The sequence below is a fragment of the Trifolium pratense genome, linkage group LG6 (assembly GCF_020283565.1).
Source record: "Trifolium pratense cultivar HEN17-A07 linkage group LG6, ARS_RC_1.1, whole genome shotgun sequence".
NCBI classification, from domain to species: Eukaryota; Viridiplantae; Streptophyta; class Magnoliopsida; order Fabales; family Fabaceae; genus Trifolium; species Trifolium pratense.
Genome location: NC_060064.1, coordinates 40219661 through 40244858, shown reverse-complemented (window position 1 = coordinate 40244858; position 25198 = coordinate 40219661). Strand labels below are relative to the sequence as shown.

Sequence of the window (25198 nt, the reverse complement as noted above, 5' to 3'; positions counted from 1 at the left end):
AATCAACTGCACGCGTTGATCTTAGCAAAGTTGGTTTATTTTAATCCAATGGTTGTCAATGAGTCCTCTCATCTCTCACAATAACTACTCCTCTCACTTGAAGTATCCCCTATATATATATATATATATATATATATATATATATATATATATATATATATATATATATATATGATTTCAATTGAACTAAATTCATTTTTTAACTAGTAGTACTTCCGTATTATTTTATTTTCATATAAATATATAAAATTAAATTATTGCCTTTGAACCTTATTCTTAGTTGAAGTATTATTATTATTTTTCAGATTTAAATTATATATACCGGCAGTGTAAATTTTTTTACACATGCATCCAATAATATATTGACACATTATATAATGTATTTTAAAACACATAATGTGTCACATTCATTAAATAATGTGACAACGTATTATTATACGCATGCGTAAAATAAATTTACTGACAACGGTGCACAGCAATTAACTTTTTTTTTTTTTTTTGTTGAGCAAACATTTTTCTTTTTTATAAGAAAAAAAAAAGAAGTAGAAGAAGCATTGGATATGATTATGATATCATAATCATCATAAGTGTTCGCTGGTGCAGTATATAAAAGTACAAACACTGACTTACCTTTGATTAATTTTCGTGTCGATCCGAAGCTGTTACTTACTTGTTTCAAACTTGAGATTCATTCATGGCTTCCTCGTTGTCTTCGACTTCACCTACTGTTACTGCTTCATCTGCTTCTTCCACCACCAAATCTTCACGTTTTTCTCATTCCTCCATCTCTTTCCCTCTTCTCTCTCCTAATTCCAACAACACCCTCCGCCACTTTTTCACCAAGGTACATGTACCTCTCTCTCTCTCTCTCTCTCTCTCTCTCTCTCCTTCCTAACCATTTACCTCATCAATTTAGGTATCAATTCCTTAACACTTGTTTTCGTCTCTTTCCCCATAACGCATTTTATGCATCCATTTTACACTTTGTTCCAAAATTAACAATTTACACTTTGTTTTTTTTTAACTAGAACTAGAATTTTAATGATGTCCCTAATTTATGTATGTAATGTATGCAGGGATGCCCGCCTAGTCATATGGTATTATGCCCCAGAATTAAGGCCCAGTTAAATGAGGTAAATATTCTCCCATTTACACTTTATATCTATCAATCACTTCCAAACCACGACACCGATAGTGAATGCAACCACATGTATTGTCTGTCAATCACAAGAGACGACGCCTTTAGGTTCTGTTTCGATTGACTTTTTTGAGGTTATCTACAAACATGAACACTTGTGGAACTGTTTGTCACAACTTATGACATGTTCACAAACTGTTTTCAGCTTATTTTTATAAGTTCCTCAATATAGCTTATGAAAACAACTTAAGATTTATACTAAAACAATTTCATTTAATTTTATCTTTTGTTATAGAAATAGCTTATACATAAGTGTTAATCATGATAAGCGCTTATGCTATAAGCTGCAATGCAAATTAAGTTGTTTATCCAAATCTAAAGTGTCGGCGGCTACTGTTACATAGCTTTATATGTGTTTTCAGATTTGAATTTTGCTCTTCTAATCTAAGAGGACATTTTAGAGGAGAAAAAAACACAATTACAATCATTGATTATAAAATTAACAGCTGAGTTTGTGATAAAATATGTTTATATGCTGATTTTGGTCTCATCTTTTGGCTTCAACAAGGTTGCCCTTGATGGTTCTTCCAATGATGTGCCTCCTATTACAGCCAAATCAGATGTGGAACCACCGACCACACCTTCAATTGAACCATCTTCTTCAGTCTTGGAAAATGAAGAATCAATCTCTCAGTTTTTTACTCAAGTTGCAAGTCTTGTCAAGTAAGTAACCAGCTGCTTCAATCTTCATACAATGCTACTCCTCTGTACCAAATTAATAGTCGTTTTATCAAGAGTAAATTTTTTCCCAAATTAAGTGTCTCTCTATCATTTCAATGCATGATTAATTATATCTTTCTTATTTTTTCCTCATTAGTTATATATGGGGCATGTAGTTTTTATTGCAACTTTTCAATTTTCATTTAACCACAAAAATTATCAAGGATTTATTAATAATTGGTTGTGCTGAACTTTCAAAACAAGAAAATTGGTGCTAATTAAAATAAGAAAGTAGTAGTAAATAGGGTTAATTTGGTAAAACTACTATGTATGTTAGCCAATTTATTGCAGTTCTTATTTGTGTAGATATCTTAAACGTCTGTTGATTTAGAATGGAGGGAATACTTATTGTTGATAGAAGTAGTACTATAAATATGTGCTGGCCTTGGAGTGATGAAGGCTTGGGACCTTGGAGTGTACTCCTTTCAAGGTCTCAGGTTCGAATCCTCCCGGTGCCACTTCCTGTGTTGGGCTAGTCCATATAGAGCAAAAGTTTTGGCTTCAATTGGGCCCCCTGCTAGTGGACGGTCGGATTGGTGTCCCTCAGATTAGTCGGTCATTTGGGCGGATACCCAGTCTTCAAAACAATAAAATAAAAAATAAACTAGTAACAAATATATGAAAACCTTCGTCTGTATTTTTCTACTGCAGGCTTGTTGATTCAAGAGACATTGTAGAATTGAAGCTGAAGCAGCTAAACTGCGAAGTATTAATCAGGAAAAAAGAGGCTATGCCTCAACCAGAATATGCTCCTCAACCGGCAGTGGTGTATTCACCACCTTCGCAAACGGCGCCACCTGTTGTGCCATCGCATACTCAGGCTCCTCGTACTCCTTCACCGTCAACTTCTCCCCTTGCTCTCAAGGCACCTAAATCATCACGCCCGCCTCTTAAAAGCCCCATGGCAGGGACATTCTACCGAAGTCCTGGACCGGCTGAACCTCCGTTTGTGAAGGTAGATCTTCTTTTAATTATATATTAGTCTTTGATAATGCTTTTTGGCAGCCGTATATGAAGGATTCTTTCATTAGGTTGGAGACAAAGTAAAGAAGGGGCAAGTTTTATGCATCATTGAGGCAATGAAATTGATGAATGAAATAGAAGTAAGTTCAAAGATTTTATGTTTTTTTATAGCAACTGTTGTCTAAATTTTGAATTCTACATATTATGACTCTATAAGATGCACTTATTCACCGCCTCTCATTAATTCTCTTTGCTTTATTTAAATGTTGAATTTGGTGCTCTAGATAATGTACCACGGGATGGGTTATTTCATTGACATGATTTAGATTTTTCTCTCTTCTATGCTCATTTTGTATATTTTTCCTCCATAAGGATTTATATTACTTTAGTATATGCTATCGTCACAGAAAATTTAATTAGTTTATGACAAAAATATATGTGCTTGTTATTGCAAAGAAAAATCAGAAATTACTGGTTAGCACTTAGCAGTGTTACCAATGGCAGATTATGACAGTTAACCAAAAACCCGCAATATAAACATGGCAGATATAATAGGTTTTGGGGCCAATAGCAGCTGACACAAAATCCGCCATGCTATAACACGATGGAAGAAATTTGACAACAATCCTAGTTAGCAATGGACAATGCAACAAAATGTAAAATATTGTGGTCATAAGCACATATGCAATGCATTTTGACCTCCTTATCAAGTAAATTGAGCCACTGGAAATAAAAAAATAAAAGATGTTCAAATGTGGAGTGGAATGGTCATTGTATTTTGATTGTGGATTTCTGTTTTCCATTTCCCTCTTCAAGCTTGTTTCCAAATCATATTGTGTTAGTTTATTAGACGGATCATGTAGCATGAGCTGCATACTGACTATTAGGAACATGTAAGACAGACAATTAGAGACAGTTAACTCAGCATGTGATGTTTGAATTGAAGAATAGCGTTGGAATGAGATAAGAGTTATAGATGAGGTTAAGGTATTGTTCCTTAGATAGAACAACAACCACAACTAAAGTGAGGCAGAGAAAGCATTAATACAAGAGAAATGCTGGCAACATACTCCTTGACACTTGTTGGGTGAAGTCCCGAATTCGTATTGGCCTCACAAAATAAGAGGGTGTTGCTAGCATTCTTCATAATGCAAAAATATTTTGTAATTCCTTTGTTTGAATATCAAAGAAAAACTTGAAAGAACCATTGTGAAGAGCACTAGGGTGGAGTCTCGAAACAAGCTTTTGTTTTCACAAACAAGTCTAGGGGTGAAGATTTTACCCAAAATATCTAAAAATTCCACTTCAACCAAAGATACCACCGAACAACATATGAAGCACACTGCCATAACATCTTGCTCTCCTTTTTCCTGTTCACCAATTATTATTACAAGCTCTGGGAATACCCATTTTTCACCAATTCTACCAAATCCAAATGTTAGGGCAAAGTAAAAAAATAATTATGCAGCTATTCCTTAACTAGAGCAACACATATCACAATATTTTTTTATAAGCTGTAGGACATCAGTGCATTATGAGCATAACAAAATTCACTCATGCCACTCATTCGTCTTCTTGGTATGCCTCGCTCCATTTGATTTTCTGATTTCTTTCTTTCTCGAGACCCCGTCTCCTTAGTGGCATCTATTATTCATTCATGAGCCAACCCAGTAGTTGGTATGAGGGTGACTTATTCGATGGTCCGGAAAATGTAGCTTGGAAACTCAAGTACATTTTAGTTTAGCGCTATCAGTGCTCCCTTGTTATTGACAAATGATTTGAAGTAGCTTTTCTTGTTGGTAAGTGTTTTAAACACAAGGTGCAAGTTTCTTTCTGATGCTCTTTCACCATCCATACTACACCACTCATTCCAGAACAATAAATCAACCTATATACTTCGTTTTTCCTTCTTTACGTGTCTCGTTCAACTTTTCCCATATTGGATTACTTGGATGTCACTTTTTTTCAGTAAGTTATTATTTCGTGGTAAAAGTCATGGTTTTACTGTCAAAAGAGAGAAATATAAGACAGTATAGTAAATAAAAAAATCCTAGATACTTTTAACGTGCGACTCATAATCCTCAAATATTATCAACAAAAAGGGGTGGTGTAGTTTTAAAGTTCCATATAGTTTCACATGTTTGTTAACATGTGTTTAGTTAGTTTTTTTTTTTTTTTTTTTTGTTAATGCACTAGTTCTTCAGATATGTATCCAGAATTTATAAATTATAACAATGAAGTTCATTCAAGCAGAATATATGAAGCAAATAATCCTGCTAATAGCTGTATTCTTATTTCATTCATAAGGAAGAAATAGCTTGTGTTCAACTAGTTATGAAAATTTGTTCTTAAATAGGTACTGGTTCTACTACTAAAATCAATTGGGAAAATCGCATTTATTAGTTTAGTTCAGAATAGCTACAGTTCATTTAGTTCTAGAAAATTGCATAAATATGCTTAGTTCCTAACTTGGTTTATAACTACAAGATATGCCAGTTGTAGCAATTTTTATTGTCTTGATAATCCTGTGGCATCTCAGACTATAAATTTGTGTACCATATACAGGCTGATCAGTCAGGAACTATAGTTGAAATCGTCACGGAAGATGCCAAGCCTGTAAGCGTTGGCACTGTAAGTATATTCCAGACCCTCCTGTACCTCACAAGTAAAAATAACATCCTTGTCATTAGAGGTTTGATTTATTTTGTTCTCCTGCAGCCCCTATTTGTGATTGAACCGTAGAGCTGACGGATTATTCAAGTTGACGGACGATAATCTGCAGGTCGTGGTAGTTGAGAAATGTGAGGTGTATCATATTCCCCCAACCCCCCAGGTAGAGGAAGTGTAGGAAGATTTTGTTGTGAATTTGGATGGTACACAGTTGAGAAGAATTACTAGCTTATATTGTATTTGTTCTCACCCTCCTCTTATTTTTCACTGCTAATGATTGGACTATGTTTTGGTGAACTTTTGTTTTTGTTTTCAATTTCCAATTAAGTTAATGTGTCTGATATTTATTTCAACTCTTATCCTTTTCATTTTAAATTTTTTTAAAGCTAGGGGAGCACTTTATCCTAATGTATTTCATGTTTCTTTAATTCTTTTCACACTCCTTTTTCGAAAATGGATTCTCTTTGGTTGGGATATCCCTGCATTCACGCAGACGGTGCATTGGCAACCATTAAATTCAGATTGGACAGTTTGCAAAATGTGCATATTTTACTCTCTCTTTTTTTTTTTTTTGTAAATTCAAAATATCGAGTTTGAAATCCAGACTGTCCACTCTTGATTCAACGGTCACTGATGTGCTGACTGTGTGAATTTAGGATATCTCAACCGCAGGGAAGGGAATCTTGATCAGCTGGTAAATTGAAGAATATTATAACCTAATACATATGTAAGAGATTGTAAAATTGAAGTGAGTATATATAAAAAAGATGAGTTCAAGATAGCAGTAAGTAATCAGAAAATGGACCTGAGGATCAATGTTTAGAATACTATTCCTGCTTTTTTGTTTTTCTTAAGTTTTTAAATTAATTAGAATTTCTTTTTTGATGAAATGAAAGAAAAATAAAGATTTTAATGAGTGTGATAGACACAGAGAAAATTTAAAAAGTGTTTATTACTATTATAAACAAACACAAATCATTGTATTCTAAATTCTTCACATAGAAATCTCTAATTTTCTTTTACTAGTTAAGTTGGTGGTTAGGGTTAATTCTAATTTGCTTTATCAATCATATCATACCACTAACTCATTCATGACCTATCAGCTTAACTTTTCCTCCAAAATTCACTAGACTTGCTAGTAAATGTATTTATACAACTAATGAATGCAGTAGTTTATTAAATTTGATTTGAAAACGGACATTTGCATTAAGCTTTTAGATTTAGTTTAGTAATGAAGGATTTGAGTACTATGCAAGTTTTAGGTTTGGTTCTCATTGACCCCATTGTAAACAAAAAAAACTATGTAAGGTTTTTTTTTGGTACATCATTGAATGTAAGTTTTAATTCTAATTAATGATGACTATTGAGTTCCAATGCACATTTACTTGACTATTCAACTATTAACAAACACAAATCATTCACATAGAAATCTCTAATGTCCTCCCGGATCCTTTGAATTATTTCACACTCTATTATTCCTATTTTTCCACAAGACCCACATCAAAACTGCAAATTTTCCAACCACTTCTCTATCCTCACAAATTAAATATATATCCATAATAATGTCCTTCGCCGTTCTAAAATGTTGACATCGGTTTGCTAAGATACTGTCTAGACTAGCTGTTTATCGCGCTAATAAACTATCATTACGGCTTTGTTTGGTTTGAAGGAAAAAAAAATGGAAGGAAAGAAAATTACGGAAATCAATGGATGAATTTGGACAAACTCTAGTCCAAGTTCATCCATCAGTTTCCGTAATTGTCTTTCCTTCCACTTTCTTTTCACTCAACCAAACGAACCCTACCGTGAAACATATTATTAAGTATTATCAATATTGGTGATAATCATCCACATTTTATTACCTAGTCAAACTTCCCTTTAGTGTTAGGGACACACTCCTTTAAACACGCTTCAATCAATTAATGACACATCACCCTTTTTTTTAATTATCACCTTGTAACCGGTTGTGCAAGTTTTTTTTTTTTTGACTAAAAGAAAATATTCATTCATTCAAATTGAAACATACATAGATCATTACAAATTCAAGATTGCTAAAAACTGAAAGGGTCATGTTAACTTGTGCCCTAAGGGCACATGTTAAGCTATCTAAAAATAGAAATATAGTATTTAATGATACAAAGAATTTAATGTTTAGATAAATGAATACACCACAAGTTCAATAAATTTTTTCCATATTTATCTTCTTAACATGTGTCCTTAAGGGCACAAGTTAACATTCTCCAAACTGAAAAAGGTGAATCTGCAAACAATTTTTGCAGCACCTATGTTAATAGCATATAACGACATGATGAAAGTGCCTACAAATATGACAAAATAAATGTAACTGGAATATTCATACTCTCGGATTTGCAACATTGATGTTCAAGTCTTCATCAGATCTGTAATGAGTTGAGGTTGATTTGTCAATTTGAATCAACGAAACACTGTACCAAAACGAAAAAAACCAACAAAAGCCGCACAAGGCGACTGCAAACACAACGCCGCACAAGACGACTACAAACATAACGCCGCACAATACGACAACAAACAGAAAATCACGAAAAAATTAAATAGATGTTAAAATCACTTATTTGAATAAAAAGAAAGAGAAAAAAAACAATTAGAGATATGACTTTGGATCAAAAATTGACCCTAAAACCACCCATTTTTTGGTGGATGAAGAAGAAGAGAAATTTGTGTTTGGGACTGTTGTTATTTAGAAGAGAGAAAGGGATTTAACCGGTTGTGCAAGTTGGAGAATTAATTTTACCTTTTTATTTTCTTTTTAATATATTTTATTATTTAAATTGTAAATTTTTCATCTTCTACGTTGTTGCTCTCTTTTAAATTGTAAATTTTACCCTCCACATACCAGCAACAACAAGCAACAAAGCCCCAATCGAAAAATACCATTGTTTAGAAACATATAAATCATGTAGATCTATAAAACAAATTTCATAATAGTTTAGAATCAATTAAATTGTAAATCAATACCTAACAATCTGATGTTTGATTCTACTGTTAATACCAAGTAAATCCATAGAAATTGATTCCATTTGAACCAGTAGCGGAGCCGAGGGTGACCAGGCAGGGCCATGGCCCACCCCAAAAAAAGTGAAATTACTTGAGTACCCCTATACTTATATAAAACTATTAGCGAACGCGTTCTAATATTACAACAAAGTAATTGACCGATTGGTTAAGGTGGATGGCAGCTTGGCAAAGTAGTGCGAGTTTGAGTCCTACTGGCTGCTATGTTTTTTAATTTATCTGTTTTATTCTTAAAAAAACACTTTGAGACAAAATTAAAGTCTTAAATCACTAAATTAATCACATTATTTTTATAAAATTAGCTTTTCATATTTATATATCCACTATTATCTTCTTTGTTAATTTTTCGTGTGAATAAAGCATAATTTTTTATTTTGGATAATTATTTTTAGTATATATGTAACATAATAAAAATATATAATTTTTTGAATATCAATTTTCTGCAAATATTAATTCAAACTTAATTATTAATTATTTTGAATCACTTGGTACACGTAAATATTATCTTAAGGTACGCACTTTAATTTTCGAATGACCAACTTTTATTATTATGGTATTTCATCTTGAGTGATCAATTTTTGTACTTAATTTGGGACAGAGACAACAGTAAATTGTAATCAATGATAACTATCAATTGAACTATATTAATGAGATTTAAAGAATCTATTTTTTTTATAATTTAAAGAATCTAATAATAAACCTTTATTTTTTTTAATAAGACTAACAAACCTTTATATTTTTTATTTTATACAATTTATTTCATATTTATGACCGTTTGGGTTAACTTATTTTTGAGCTTATGCAAACTGGCCCTTAAACTTTCATTAATTTTGCAAATCAATATTTTTTTTTGTGGACTTTATTTTTTTGGTGGGAATGCAAATCAATATTTAAATCCTAGTCGAGTGAAGCATAATATTTGGCGTATCTTGAATATGATTAATTTAAATGGAAAAAATACAAGACAAATAATTCTCATATGTTAGAAAAATAAATGTATTTGCACCCTGTGAATATAACTCAATTGACAACGATATTGCAAATTATTGCAGAGACCAGAGTTCAAACTCTATACTCCCACCTATTCATTTTAAAAAGGTGCAATTCTAGCCACTAAACTACTTGACAAAAAAAACTGCATGCCCGAGATTTGAGTGACTAATTATTAAATTAAATCATCTAGAAAGAGTGAAACAGTTAATTTGTTTTGTAATAAAGGAAATTTTTGTCATTGTTGTATGACCTAAATTTTAGTTTTGTTTTGTTTATGTGCTGGTCTAGCCTTTTAGATAGCTTAATTTTGCCTTTGAACTAATTTTTAGGTAGTGTTTGTTACTTTGATCGTTTGTTTGTTTATACTTTTATCTTTGTAAGACACGTCTTAAATGATTTTTAATATAATCTCTTTTGCTTTTAAAAAATTCAAAAAAAACAAACATTTGTTTTTATTTAGTGAGAAAAAAAAACGATTCATCAATAAAATAGGAAACAAACATTTTTTTTTGACACACATTATACTTTTTCAACACCTTAATGTTTCAATTTAGGTCACAAGCAAACATTACCAACTCGGCAGGAAACAAACATTTTTGTGGAGAGAAAAAATAAAAAGCATTCATCAATATCAAAAGAAACAAAAATGTTGAGAGAAAATCGAAAACAAACATAGTATTCATCAAAGAAAACATAACAAAATAAAAACAAAAACAAAAACAATAGTAACAATTTAATCTATTCACTTACCCTTTGGAGTAAATAAGGAAAGTGAAAGGAGAGAATTTCCATCTCTCCAAATTCCAAAATATTCGGTTTTTCGTTTCTCTCTCCCCTCTCTTTGAGTCCTCATCATCTTCACCGATGGCTATGGCTATGTCCAGTGATGTTTTCATCTCTTTTATTCTTCTTATTGTAACCCTTTCATGGTTATGTACCTTTGTAAATGGTGGTTCAAATTCAACAACAATATATGATGAATTAAGGGCAAAGGGTCTTCCCGTAGGGCTTTTACCAAAAGGAATAACGAGGTATGAGATCAACAGTAGCAGTGGTGAATTTCAGGTTTGGATGAAAGAACCTTGTAATGCAAAGTTTGAAAATGAGGTTCACTATGATCCAAATATTAAGGGTACCCTTGGTTATGGTCAGATCGGAGAATTATCTGGTATGACTGCTCAAGAACTCTTCTTATGGTTCCCTGTTAAAGGCATTCATGTTGATCTACCTAGCTCTGGTCTCATTCACTTCGATGTTGGTGTTGCTGATAAACAATTCTCTTTGTCTCTCTTTGAAGATCCTCCTGATTGTAACCCACAGGTTTTTTTCTATCTCGTTTCTCTCTTGGGTATCTCAAATTCATGTTTTTTTGTAGTTGGGTATGTGAGATTCATGTCTTTTGTTATTTGGGTATCTTAAAATTGTGATTTTTTTGGTTGGGTATTTGTAATTCATGATTTTTTGTTATTTGGGTGTCTTAAAGTTGTGATTTTTGTTGTTGGGTACTTGAAGTTCATGATTTTTGTTATTTGGGTGTGTTAAAGTTTTCATTTTTATTGTTGGGTATCAGCAAATTATGATTTTTTTATGTTAAGAAATGCAGCATCTGTTGTATTGGTCCATGGTATGATACATGAATGATAAACATCTAAACTATGCGGTATCTATGTAGTATTGTTGAGCACAGTAGTGTTGATGATTGGAGTGAGGTTTTCTAGCTATGATGTCATGTTAACAAGTCATGTGTTTTGGAGGTTGTCAATACCTAGTTCTAGTGGCTTATATCAAGTTTTGTCAAATAGCAGCCGTAGCATAGGGAAATTTGAACATACCACAATTTTCCTTAATCTGCAATCGTGATGATTGAAGACTAATTTGATTTGACTAAAAATCTGCATATTTTAGCCAATAAGTTTTACGTTATTTGCGAGTCGGAACTAAAGATAGTTTATAAACAACAGTGACATTCCTCAACGCACCAAGGCTCACACAAGGTCCAAAGTGGGCAATGTCTCAGAAATGCAGTGTTGTGGACTTGATGTTGGAACATTGGTATGCCACTTCCAGGTAGGGGTCGAACCTATGCCACACTCATGGGCTGACATACACTTTACCCCTTAGCCTCGAAATGAAGGGCTACTATTCTGGTAGACCAAAAAGTCCCACGCTGTTTTTGAAACGAGGCTAATAGTAGTTTATAAACAACACTCATGCTCCTCAATCCAACAAGATGCCTTTTACGAAGGAAAAAAAACGTAAGGGATCACACTAGGGCCAAAGGGAACAACAGCTCAGAAACACAATGCTCTGGACTTGAGTTTGGAACCAGTCTATTTATTTTTTATTTATCAAACAGTAACAAATATGACCAAATTTATGGCTACCAGCCTATTGTTTTCTTTTCATTTGTTTGGTATCTGAAATTTATGCTTTTTACTATTCGGGTATTTGAAATTTTTGATTAATTATGTGTTGAATTTATTCAGGTTTATGCTATTAATGATGATGTGCTGAGAGCCGTTTGGTAGAAGATCAGATAAGCATGTTGCTGCATTTCAGAACTATAGATCAAATATCTCAATCAGCCTATCTGTGCATGTGGTTGGTCTTGTGAAATTGTTTTATGTACAGTCACAGTCTTTTTATTTTTCTGCTTGGATTGGAATCAATCACCTCTGTCAGGGGACAAAGGACGACAATTTTGATGGTCAGCTACTTGACCTATGGTTTTGGGCTTTTGGAAAAATCTGTGATAATCAGGGATGTTGGATATGGTTGGTTTTTCTAATAATGTTCTATTTAGTAGTAAGGTTTTATTATCTGTATTTTGGTATTTTTACTTTTGCACACAAGTTTTTCAGGCTTGTTTTGTGTAGACTCAACTATTTTAATAAATTAGTATAGCATAATGTGTTGGTGGTTCTTGTATTGTAACTAATTTTGATTTGATTCCTCTATGCCTACAATTATGTTGCGAGTACCCTTTGTTCTTTTATGGAAATCTTGTAGGTAAGGTAATCTATTTTGCTTATATTTTGCCTTGTAATTTTCTGGTTCAATTCATACACTTTCTCCAATAATTTGTATTTTTGTACTCTTAAAAATTGTTTGTTGTTCCACAGTATTCCAACTTCTGCATTATATGTTCTAGCGCTAGCAAGATACCTAGATACAAGATTTTTGTGTAGAGTGGACATGGAAAATACTGTAATTGGCAAACATCTAGGACTATGAATGATAAAGGCCAAAGGGTTTTTATTTTAATGTTAGTTTTTAATCGTGTTAAGCATTTCCCATAGCTGAGGAGAAGGGATCGCTTATTAACAGTGCAAAGTATGTATCTATCAACTTTGTTAATGACTAATATTAATCTGTCAGGAATCAGACTTACCATCTTTAGTAAAGTCTTCTCTTCCGACTACAATTGTTTATCATCTACAAGGCTCAAACTAAATACCTTATTGAAGCAATTGGAGTCCCGAACCAGCATTTTTTACCATCTTATTATAAATTGGGACCGATTACAAATTTGCTGTTTTTATGTATTCACCGCATCTTTAATTGTTGGATCAAAATTGGACGATTTAAAATTTGATATTTTTTATTTAAAAATTGTATTAAAATCTAAACCTCAGATCTTAATCTAAAGACTATAGATGTGTTGAATACAACAAATTATATTGGCGATAATGTTAAGTTTTGCATGAACTGTGGTGACCATGAATTGTTGTGACATTACTAAACGCGTATTCCAACTGTAATCAATCAATCAATTTGAGATGAGTAATAGTAATATCTTAGCATCCAAAGATATTTTTTTCTCCGTGGATGGATCAAATGATTAATTATGCTTAAGATCTTTTTGTCCAAAATCATCATGAACTGTATTCGTGGTACATGTTTGTAAAATGCGTAATGATAAGTCATTCAACAAAATGGCTTGTGGGACCTTCAAATATTGCATGGTAGTAATGTTGTCGAGAGGGGAAAATTATATCGTAGAAATAGAAGAACATGGGACAAACTTCATTAAGCGTTTATTTTTATAATAAAAACTAAAAGATGTCCAGTTTTTTTTGTTTAATGTAATGACTAGGATGCTACTAGCTACTACTTGATATTGGATCATTGGAGAGTTATCTTTTTTTATATATTTTGAAAAGAAGTTTCAAGTTGATTAGTGTTTTTTTTTTTTTTTCCTTTTCCTTTCACCACCAATTTAATTCGGTTTGAAGTTCAATTCTGGCATCAAGTACTTTTTTTTTTTTTTTTTTTGGTAGTAGGCATCAAGTACTTTTAACCTCCACTAACAATATAAAGTTATTAAATTTGAAGTATTAATTAAAATGTAAATATAACTAGATATGAAACCGTGCAAATCTATGGGTTAATTGTGCTAAATTAATTTTAAACAATCAATAAGACATAAGACTTTATATTTACTCTAAGATAAGTAAGATGGTATTATAATTAAGTATGTCTTGTGATAATTAACCATTAAGAGCATCCACAATGGAGCACTCCATTTTTGAGTACTTAAATGGTCCCACATAGACACATCATCAATTTATTATTTTTTTAATAATAGTACCTAATAGGTACTCAACCTCTCCAATGAAGCATTTCTTAAAAAGTTCTAAAATTGGTCCCATCAATAACTCCACATCATTAAAATTTGAAATTTAATTTAAAATAATATTGCCAAATTAAATTTTTTTGAATATATTAAATAAAGTGGGTCCCATAAAAAGAAGAGAGAGAAAGTTCTTATATTAGAAGTGGTACCTATTAGGTACTAAAATGTGTTGTGCTCCAATGGTAGTACCTAATAAGTACCATGAGTACCTAATAGGTACTACACCATTGGAGATGGTCTAAGTAAGTAATATGGTTGGTTCAAAAAAAAAAAAAAGGTAAGTAATATGGTATTATATTAACTTATTAAGTATGTCTGATAATTAACTATTAAGAATAAGGCTTTATTAACTCAATGATATACGCATCCTTTATATAAAAGATAATTAAGAATAAGGCTTTATGAACTCAGTGATATAAGCATTCTTTATTTAAAAAATAAAAGTGTATATATTTTTTTGACAAATTTAAAAATAAAAGTATCTTAATTACATATATTATATGAAATTTAATGATATGATATTTTGATTATCGACCCAGAAATAATATAATGACATTGATTACTGATCAACATGATGGAGTACTAGTATATGCTTATGCAATGAAAGACAAAAATCGAAAAGAAAGCCATAAGGTTGGTTTAGTCGTGAAAATTTTGAGTAGTATGTATGAAATTTTATGTTCAATTTTTATTAGCCGTGACAACACAGATACTCAATAGTAATAGTAGATTTGAAACTTCATTAAAAAATAATAGATGAAATGATGTTTATTGTTAAGAGCCTGAGTGAATACAGATCAGGACTAATTAAATTTCGCACAGTTTGCTCAAACTAAAATGTTACTCTATAATATAGTCTCGACTCTCGAAAATGAATAAGATAGAAAATTCGTTCACTTTCCGTTCTACCTTGCTACATCCTTAAAAACATATATCATGCATAAACTATCTCAATTTCATCCTAGAATTTTAAAGCAAATTACCTAAATAATATTTGAAAATAAACATATAAAGAATATTATAAAAGAAAATAATCTCATGCACGGCACGAGCTAACATATTAGTTATTATTCAAACTATCCAAACAATACGAGTTCATGAGAATCACTTTTACATGAATGTATCCAAACATAAATTAATTTAGCTCAACTCACTTTTAATCAAAATCAATTCTGTCAAACTCAATTCTGTATGTGTTTGGTTCTGTGGTGAAAAAAATTAATTCTGGTAGAATTAAGTTTGACAAAAATGATTTTAGTTAAAAGTGAGTTGAGTGTGAATTAATTTATGTTTGGATATATTAAGTTAAAGTGATTCTCCAACATTTGATTTTGTTTGGATAATTTAAATCAAAATAGCTTTTAGATGTACAATTACTAAAATGGATATAAGTATACTTTTATTTTCATCAGACAACCATAATAATATCCTAAAATTAAATAAATAACTAAATAAAAAAAATAAAAATCAATCCTTTATTGCATACAACTAAATAAAAACGAAACAGATCTGGGGAGGGAGAGAGGGAGAGGGAGAGGGAGGGAGGGAGGGAGAGAGAGAGAGAGAGAGAGAGAGAGAGAGAGAGAGAGAGAGAGAGAGAGAGAGAGAGAGAGAGAGAGAGAGAGAGAGAGAACCAATGAATTATAATACTGTCAGTAAAAAATAATGGAAGAATTGATTTTAGCCTCACCGTGAAAGCTAGGACTTGTAGCTTCTCTTAGAATTGCTTTTGGAAGCCAGAATCAATTTTAGAAAAGAGAACCAAACATGATAGGAAATGATGAAACCACGTTTAATGGTTGTAGAAGTGTTTCTGAGGGTAAAAAAAAGTTAATCCAAACAGGCACTCTACCAAACTCAATTCTCGCCACCGCAAAACCAAACACACTACATCTATCAATTTACAATATGCTTGTTAGTCTGCCACCCTGTCAATAATAAAGAATCAAGCGCAATCATGATTCCCTTGGTATACAAACTACTTTACTGTGTGGTAACACTCTTAGCCAGATTACGAGGCTGGTCGACATTAAATCCCCTCAGTACAGTGAGATGATATGCCAGTAACTGCATTAGAAACAAATACTATGTTGAAATATATATACTACTCAAATGTTTTGAAGAATACAAAAGAAGCTAGACTACTATTTTAGATGGCAATGAAATAGAACTGCAAAATTTGCATATGTGGAATCTAGACACTGATGTTTATATTCAAAATGAGAAAATACCAAGAAACTCATGCAATAATAATGAATAGAATCACAGGTGACGCTGTTGAGAATATAGTTATATAAAGACAGACAAATAATAAAATCGCTGATGGTTACGTGTACTAGTGTTAGGATAAAATAAAGCAGAGTAAAAGGTTATAAACATACCTGTAATGGAACTACATTAATTACAGGTTGAAGACAGTCCTCGACCTGTGGAACTTCAATCACCCTACAAGATTCACCAGGGCATACAGAAGCAGCATCCCCTTCTGAACACATAACTATCAGACGACCTCTGCGGGCATGAAGTTGCTGAATAACAGACTGCTGTTTGCTGCCAAATGCAAAAGATGTCAATGTCAAACCCCTAATGTTAGACTCAGGTCAGATCATAAAGCTACTCAACATTCAATACAACCAACCTGAAGCAAACATCACGTGTAGCTATAACAACAATTGGAAGATTTTCATCCACTAATGCCAAAGGACCATGCTTCATTTCACCTGCAAGTATCCCTTCACTATGCATAAGTGCCACTTCCTTTACTTTCAAAGCTCCCTCCAGAGCGGTTGCATAGTTGTATCCTCTCCCAAAGACAAGAAGAGACTGCTCAGCAATCAATAGATTTGCTAAATCCTTCATCTCTTGATCAAGCTCCAGCACCTCTCTGACTTTGTCTACAATTCAACATTTTAATTAGATTACTTCTACAACTGCTCCTGAGCTATACTTTATGTGGCACTTGCTACAGTATTTTGGAGGATTCATCATAAAAGAATTAGTTTTGGTGTTAAACAGAAATTTTCTATAATCCCTAAAGTTCTAATTTTTTTACTTTTTTGGTCATAGAATGTTTAGGAGGTAAAGTAGCTCCTTCCAAGCAAAAGCTCAAGGCATGCGACAAGCCTCTGCAAGGGCCTCATTCTTACAAACTTTTAGTAGATCCTACTTGATTGTACTAACTGTGGTTATCTACCAACAGCAGAAGCAACAATCATAGCTATTTTCCACTAGGCAGAGTCCACTAGTTGCATCAAATAAAACCATAATACCCTGGCTTGAATCATATCTAAAGATAGACCATTTAACTCTAAATCTTTCTTAATGGTTTGACCTGCAACGCGTATTTCCATGGATCAAAACTGGAAAGTAAGTGCAGATATGGAACCACGAGGCAGTGACGGTGCGTGCAGCCTCGTCTCTTGTCATTGTTTGGTCTCTCCATCTTGTCTTTGCCTTGTGGTTCCATATCTGCACTCGTTTTCCAGTTCTGATCCCCGGAAATATGGGTTGCAGTTCAAACAGCCCTTACCTCATTCATGTTTTGGCCCTATTTTGCTTCTGATTCATAGGATTCTGGTATCCTATTTTGCGTCTGATTCATAGGATTCTGGTATCCTATTTGTTTTCTGGTCAATTTCACTGTTTTTGCCTCAGATCTAGTGCAGCGCTGTTTTGGCATTTGAGTCTCTCTATGGAGGTGTGTTTCACACCCTTGTTTGTTGCTAGATCATTTTTTGTACATTCTGGGCACTGCAATTGTTCTACATGTTTCTTGGTGCTTTTTTTCTGTTTTGTTAGTGCACATTTCTTTCTGGTCCGGTTTTGCGCATCTTTTAATTCAAGTTTATTTGTTACATCATCTATGTTAGGTATGTGGTCATTTGTCAAGTCTTTCAGCCAATTCCAAGTTGTTCGTTGATTGTATGTCCAAGCCACTCTTGTCACAGTGTGCTTTCTTCCTTCTAATGGGAGACTCTCTAGTCATTGGTCTCAGCACACTGTCAATAGTCTCCGGTAATCCCTTCGCCTAACCAAAGTCAAGGTTGAGTTGTCGGCACTAGTCACAGATGACATGTGCCACTTAAGTTAGTTTGTCTTTTTAGTAGTCCTATTGTCCAACTATTGCCAATGTTGAGTCACTGGCACCAATCCCACACTTAAGTTGGTTGTTTCAAGCAAAAGACAACATCTGACCCAATAACCCAATACCGTTGTTTGGATGCAGTTCGTGAAAGTTCATTGCAGTTCTAATACTAGTTCGTTTGATCTTCTCTTTTAAAGGGTATATTTGCAATCTTCTCTTTTAAAGGGTATATTTGTAACAAGTTTATTTGTTATTAATTTAGGATTGTGTCTATGTATTCATATAAATAGAGATTAGTATTGAGTCTTTTGTATCACGCTACTATTTAGTCATTATCAATAATATTCAGAGCACTTATTATTGTCGCTTTCTTTAACCTAAAACTCATAATTATATTTTGCTGTCACCATTTATTAAGCGTAGTAGAGATGGGGATGTTGTGTTGGATGTGTCGTAAAACTAGACGTGATAAGATTAGAAATGACAACATTAGAGTGTTGGGGTAGCAAGCACCTATAGTAAAGATGGTGGAAACTAGGTTTATGTGGTTTGGACATGTAGAGAGAAGAAGATTTATGGACTTTTAATGTAAGGAGAGTAGAACAAATGGAGGGTTGACAAATCACTAGGGGCAGAGGAAGACCTAAAAAAGAGAAACTATTAAGAAAGGCCTAGAGAATAATGAGTTGGATAGAAATATGGTGTATGACAGAACATTATGGCGTCGTTTGATCCATATAGCTGACCCCGCTTATTGCAATAAGGCTTGGTTGTTGTAGTAATGTTGTCTTATTTTCTTGTTATCTTCTAATAGCCCAAAATTTAGTTTCATACCCGATTGCAAGTCTTATAGTTGAGGTAGAATTTTCCTATGAGCTCAAGTGGTATGTTTTTTTATCACAAATGAAATTACACTGAAAGCATTCCTTCATTTCATTCACTCTGCACGGATCCTATGGTTAACATCCCACTCTATCTCCTTGTCATTTTGTATGATTAGCTGGAAGTACTTAAAACGTGAGATTTGTAACATGGTATGTTATTTGATTTTCACCTCTAAACGTATCTGTCCACTTCTTGCTAAGTTTACATTTCATATATGATGTCTTATTGAGGTGAAAACTGTGTTTCTAATCATGTCTCCAAAATTTTAAATTTTCATTTATTTCTTCTCTCGTCTATCCAACTAAACCTATAATTTCTATAAGGCATAACTACACATTTGGCCCCTTACGTTTATTTTAGGTTTCAATTTAGTCCCTTACGTTTAAAAAGTATCAATTTGGTCCCTTACGTTTATTTTAGGTTTCAAGTTAGTCCTTTCCGTTAGTTTTTTCACTAGCACCGTTTGAATAGTACACGTGTCAGTGTGTCCAAGTGCCACGTGTCAGTCCACATATGCAAATTTGCTGCCACATGTGACAAAATTGACGGAAAGGACTAACTTGAAACCTAAAATAAGCGTAAGGGACCAAATTGATACTTTTTAAACGTAAGGGACCGAATTGAAACCTAAAATAAACGTAAGGGATCAAATGTGTAGTTAAGCCTTTCTATAATAATTCATAAAAATCAAATAGTGCTACCATCTTTGGTTATGTTTGGTAAAAATATACAAATCTCTTGTCATCGGTTTTCATAAAATGACATTAACTCAGTTAGGATGCTCAGCCAACGGGAAACTCACTTGGCAGTTCATGAAGACCATCTACAATAGCTTCTCTTCTCGCTTGATTGGAAATAGTATCACCTCCTATTGCAAGAGCCAACATGGCCATCACTACTATTTGGCTTGTGTATGCCTACAGTAGTTTTAAATGTATTAGTAGGCCAGTGGTTAAATCAACAATAAGACAACAGAAAAAATGAAGAAACCAGATTCCTTTAAATACACTATTTACTTTGGTACTTGCCACACCAATCTCAGCGCCAGCATTTATATGAACACCGCAATGTGTATTCCTTGCTATTGCACTACCAACAGTGTTTGTTATCCCAACACATAATGCACCATTGTCTAAAGCATATTGCAATGCAAGTAAAGTATCTGCAGTTTCACCAGATTGACTGACAAAAACAGCTGTATCTTCTCGGTATATTGGTCCCTCCCGATCCAATAAATCACTAGCAATTTCCATAGTAACAGGAATTCCTATAATGCAATGTATAGAATAAAACATTATAACAACATAATTTAAATATGCAAAACTTACACAAAAATTTAGGTCATACAGCACTGACCAGAAAGTTCTTCCAAGATGGGTCTAGCTGCCAAAGCAGCATTATAACTTGTGCCACAACCTATGAAAACTATTCTTCTACTTCGCCTGATGGTTTTGAGGTGATCCTTCAGTCCACCCAACAGAACAGACTTGGATTTACTAGATCCCCGACGTATAAGCCTCCCCCTCATTGTGGTTGTTAGAGACTCAGGTTGCTCGTGAATTTCTTTCTGCATATAATGCTCATAATGTCCTTTATTTATTTGCTCAACCTCCATCTCAAGAACAGATAATGCACGTCGCACCGAAGAAGCTCTAGAGAGAGAAGCGCCAAGTTCTCCCATGTCATTCTCGTACTTTAAAATAGAAACTCCACCATCCTTGAGCAGCCATTTTCCAAGTAAGAACAATATGTTATTTCAAATTAACATGATTATAACCGGCACACAGATCCATCAACCAAATGCAAGATATAGTGGAGGAAAGATGAATTGAACCACTAAGAATAAGAAATCATGAAAAATTGAAAACAACCTTTGCAAAAAATACATCATTCTTATGGAAATATTTGTGAGGGTTAGGTTACTATACATTTCATTGATTTGAAGTGTGCCAATAATAGCCATAAAGATACGTTAATTTGCAAGTACTACATCAAGAAGGGAGGTTGCTGTATCTACCTTGAGATGCACAACTTCACCATCCTCAATAACTAGCACTTTCTTGGTATGCTCAACCACAGCATTGGCATCACTGGACAAAAACAGCTCTCTGGGCTTTCCATCTTTTGATAGGAATTTGTTTTCCTCAAATGCTGAGCCATTCTCCTTATTTTCTGCCAATTCCTGAAATTAGAGCATTCATCAGGTTAAACAATGTCAACCAGAAATTCTTTATCCTCGCTTAATTTATGCATCAACCATGAAGAATAAATTAAAATTATAAAAGGTGGTATTGTGAAATACTTGATAGAAAGCAAAGGAGGATGGCTCAAGTGATGATTTACAAGATGATTTGTGGTTTAATAGTGAACTTTCTCAATTTCCTTTTGCTTGATTCTGCCTTTTTCACTCATGCTCTATGCACTTTCAGCTGTTATGTTAAAAATACTTCCAATTATTCCCTAATTTTTTGCATAGGAAACACATTACCGATAAAGAAGCATTATTACTCAAAATTCTTGGTAGTGTGACTCCACAGCTATCTCTCCGCATTGGCATATAGTAGGACACATGGCTTAGATAACTCTGGAATAAATTCAACTAATTCTTATGTTTGTTAACGGGAAAACTTATATGATTTTAGCTGTTTTGAGTAGAGCAAAGATTACTCGTGCTTAGTGTCAAATAATTTAATTTGAATACACCGACAGTGTAATTTTTTTTTTACACATGCATCCAATCAAATCACTAGGATGCCACCTTTTTAGGTTAGTTCCTAAAATATCTACTTGGCATGATTTGATTGGATGCATGTCGGAAAAAAAAATTTACACTACCAGTGCATGGTAAATAATCTCTAATGTCAAATTTATTTCATATGAATGAATAGCATCACTCTTTAGCATATAAGAAATAGTTTGTTTATCATATATTATTCAATTTAGATATATTACAGTTAATAACCAGCATTTAAGAAGTTAAGCCAACCAGTCCTTCACAAGATTAAACTTCGCTTGCATTGATAATGTATTCAAAATGAGTTAAGCATTTGCCTCTATTATAAAATAATCACTGCTTTGGATCAATCAGCCAAGCAATATAAATTGAAACTAAAGCTCCAGTACATGCATTATTAAACAAAGTATCTGACATCATATACTGCAAAAAATAATAGAGCAATTCAACAATTGGCCCACTTTCATGAGTCAAAACACTGAATGCCCACAAAAACAACTCCTTTCCTCAAGAGGTCTTTAGGCTGTCTCTAACTAGAAGCATCATTAATGAATTCAATAGAAACAGGTAAAACCAAAATAATCATTGCATAGGTAACAGATCTAAGAAAGTCAACCAGTAAATTGGATGTAACTTACTTTAACACCTAGGAGCAGAGGGCTGCCGCGCTTGCAAGCAATCAATTCATTAGGATAATGTAGACTTTTGAAAATAAGTGCATAGGCTCCTTCAAGATGCCTCATAACTTCCAGAACAACTTGACTGAAGGTAACAACCTGATCACCTGCAACACGATTGAAAAACTACTCAACCAAAACCACCCACAATGGCATTCACACCTCTTCGTGAAAAGTAAAAAGGAAGCTCAGCAATAAACCTCCGAAAACAATCGTATCAAATGTAAAACTCAAATATAATAAAAAAAACAAAAAGACTTAACTGGCATAATTGAAACGCAAAACATGCAAGCTTATCATATTATTGCGAACAAAACAGAAACATCAATTTTGAAATACTCCCTCCGTGCCATATTATAAGCAAAAAAAAAGTTTTCACACTTATTAAGAAAAGTTGAATATGATAATTTGAAGTATGACATTTTGTATTTTTCTTGAAATAAGTTTCATTGGAAGATGTAAAAAGAATTTTTATTGGTTATTGATTATGGGGAAAAGAAGAGAGAGAGTAAATTAAATGCAATTTGCATTAAATTTCATGAGAATAAGTAAAAGTAAATCTTGAAAGAAAATGATAAAAGTGAATTGTTTTTGCTTATAATTTGGGACAAGAAAAAGTAAAATTTTTTGCTTATAATATGGGACGGAGGGAGTAAGTTCATAAAATAGGTTCAGTCTAGCATTTCAGGACTAAAATGATCACTTTCTCCGTCTCACTGTATGCCCTTCTCCTTCACAATTTATTTATTTATTTAAACAATTTACAATTAACAATTACATCAGCAGCAGAGTCTTTGAGTACTCAACCATGCTATAGTTTTAGTCCTTGGAGTAAAAAAGTCACATATACATAACTTAATAATCCTATAAATTTTAAGAGCATTAATAATCCTATAAATTTAATGTAAATTAAGCAATAAAAATTAGCAGCACCTTCATTTGCATTGTCATAAACAAACTTGGCAAGCTTGGGAATGACTTCAGTATCCGTTTCCGATGTAAAGGTGAAGCCATGTAGGAGCAATGTCGCCTTCAAAACCTGAACAAGTAATAAAAGAAAATCCTAAAAATCAACACACACAATGCGGCGGTGTAATATTGTAGAAAGAAAATGAAATAAGAGTTAATGCAAGTGAAGATACCTCATAATTAGTGATAACACCATTGTGAACAACCATGAATTCATTAGCAGGACCTGAAGTTTGAGGATGACTATTACGCGGAGCAGGCTCACCGTGTGTAGCCCAACGCGTATGAGCAATTCCAGCGTGAGTTCTGAAACTTACTTCCAAGTTCAATTCAATTTCACTAACATCTGTTTCAATTCAAATGAATTACGCATTTACGAAGAAGATCAATTAAAATAAAAAAATAAAAAGATGAATTTAGAGAGACCTTGGTAGACGGATTTGACGAGAGATTCAATGTTGCCTTCTTGACGGAAGACGAGAGGAGGAGAGGAAGTGAAATCGGAAGCATCAATGGCGATTCCGGCGGAATCGTAACCGCGATACTCTAACCGTCTTAAACCATTGAAGAGAACTTGCAAGATGTATCTTCTCTCTCTATCCACGTTGTAATTCAGATATGCGAATATCCCACACATCTTTCTCTTCTCTTCTTCTTTCTTCTTTCAATTTTGATTTTGATTTGATGATTCTCGCTCTCAGACTCCTACATTCATATTCAGTTTTTATTTTTGGTCAAAACTTTTTATTCTTTATTTATTACAGTCAAATATTAGTATAATTCTATCTACCAAAAATAATAAATATATTACGGTAGTATAATTAATTAATTTTTTTTACTAAATAATTAGCGTGCAGAAGATATCGATTTAAAAAAAAAATTATTTATTACTGTCAAATATGTATAATTCTTACCCAAAAAATAGTCGTATAATTAAATGTCATCGAAATAATTGAATTTAATTATAAAAAGAAAAAAAAAAAGAATTTAAAAGTATATTGCGCTCAATATATTTGACTAGTGGTGTCACCTGTCACACCAGCAAATAAGAAACTTCCACCTATGATTTATTCCCATATATACCCGATGAAAAAAGAAATGGATTCTATTCCACAATTGTTTGTCCCCCACCACAAGCCAAGCACGTGACGTGCTAATGTTCCTGTGTATTTCCATTTTTCGTGTGCCAGCTGTTGTCCTTTCGCAGGATTTTAAATCCACCCATTCCCGTGTCACACCACTAATGCCAACTAGTCACAACATCCCACCTGTTTGGAATCTCACCCATTTTGCAAATCAATTTACAACAGCAACAAAATTATTTGGGCTTGAGAGAACCTGGAATTTGTTTGTTTGGCAATTGATTTGATTGGGCTTAAAAATGCTAGGATTTGCAATGCATGGGAATCATCATGTGCTGATTACTTTACAAATTATGTGAAATCCTCGCATCAAAGTCATTGCAACTTGTAGAATCTTGAGGACAAGGTTCAAGTGAACCCGGCGGCATTGATAGAAGATTAATATAGTTAATTAAATAATTATTAAGTAGTAGTTTATTAAATAATTTAGGTATTAATAGTATTTATATTATTAGTTGGACTTTACTTATTATTTA

General features: G+C 33.1%; 3 protein-coding genes across 3 annotated transcripts; 2 read left to right on the top strand and 1 right to left on the bottom strand.

The window, feature by feature from the left end:
* Window positions 1–553: 553 nt before the first annotated feature.
* On the top strand, window positions 554–5848 carry LOC123892547 (biotin carboxyl carrier protein of acetyl-CoA carboxylase, chloroplastic). Its single transcript, XM_045942359.1, has 7 exons — window positions 554–844; window positions 1077–1133; window positions 1707–1861; window positions 2570–2873; window positions 2950–3021; window positions 5447–5512; window positions 5600–5848. Exons 1-7 carry the CDS (start codon window positions 695–697, stop codon window positions 5621–5623), a joined length of 828 nt encoding a protein of 275 aa, XP_045798315.1. The 5' UTR covers window positions 554–694; the 3' UTR covers window positions 5624–5848.
* A 4311-nt stretch (window positions 5849–10159) lies between these two features.
* LOC123892445 lies at window positions 10160–12575 on the top strand. Its single transcript, XM_045942226.1, has 2 exons — window positions 10160–10915; window positions 12082–12575. Exons 1-2 carry the CDS (start codon window positions 10460–10462, stop codon window positions 12121–12123), a joined length of 498 nt encoding a protein of 165 aa, XP_045798182.1. The 5' UTR covers window positions 10160–10459; the 3' UTR covers window positions 12124–12575.
* Window positions 12576–15999: 3424 nt separating this feature from the next.
* LOC123889225 (glutamine--fructose-6-phosphate aminotransferase [isomerizing] 1-like) lies at window positions 16000–24358 on the bottom strand. Its single transcript, XM_045938462.1, has 11 exons — window positions 24007–24358; window positions 23754–23926; window positions 23545–23650; window positions 22573–22718; window positions 21218–21382; window positions 20557–20917; window positions 20217–20467; window positions 20003–20117; window positions 16870–17125; window positions 16613–16781; window positions 16000–16298 (listed from the first exon to the last, which is right to left on the bottom strand). The coding sequence occupies exons 1-11, from the start codon at window positions 24215–24217 to the stop codon at window positions 16215–16217; spliced, it is 2037 nt and encodes a 678-aa protein (XP_045794418.1). The 5' UTR covers window positions 24218–24358; the 3' UTR covers window positions 16000–16214.
* Between the last annotated feature and the right edge of the window lie 840 nt (window positions 24359–25198).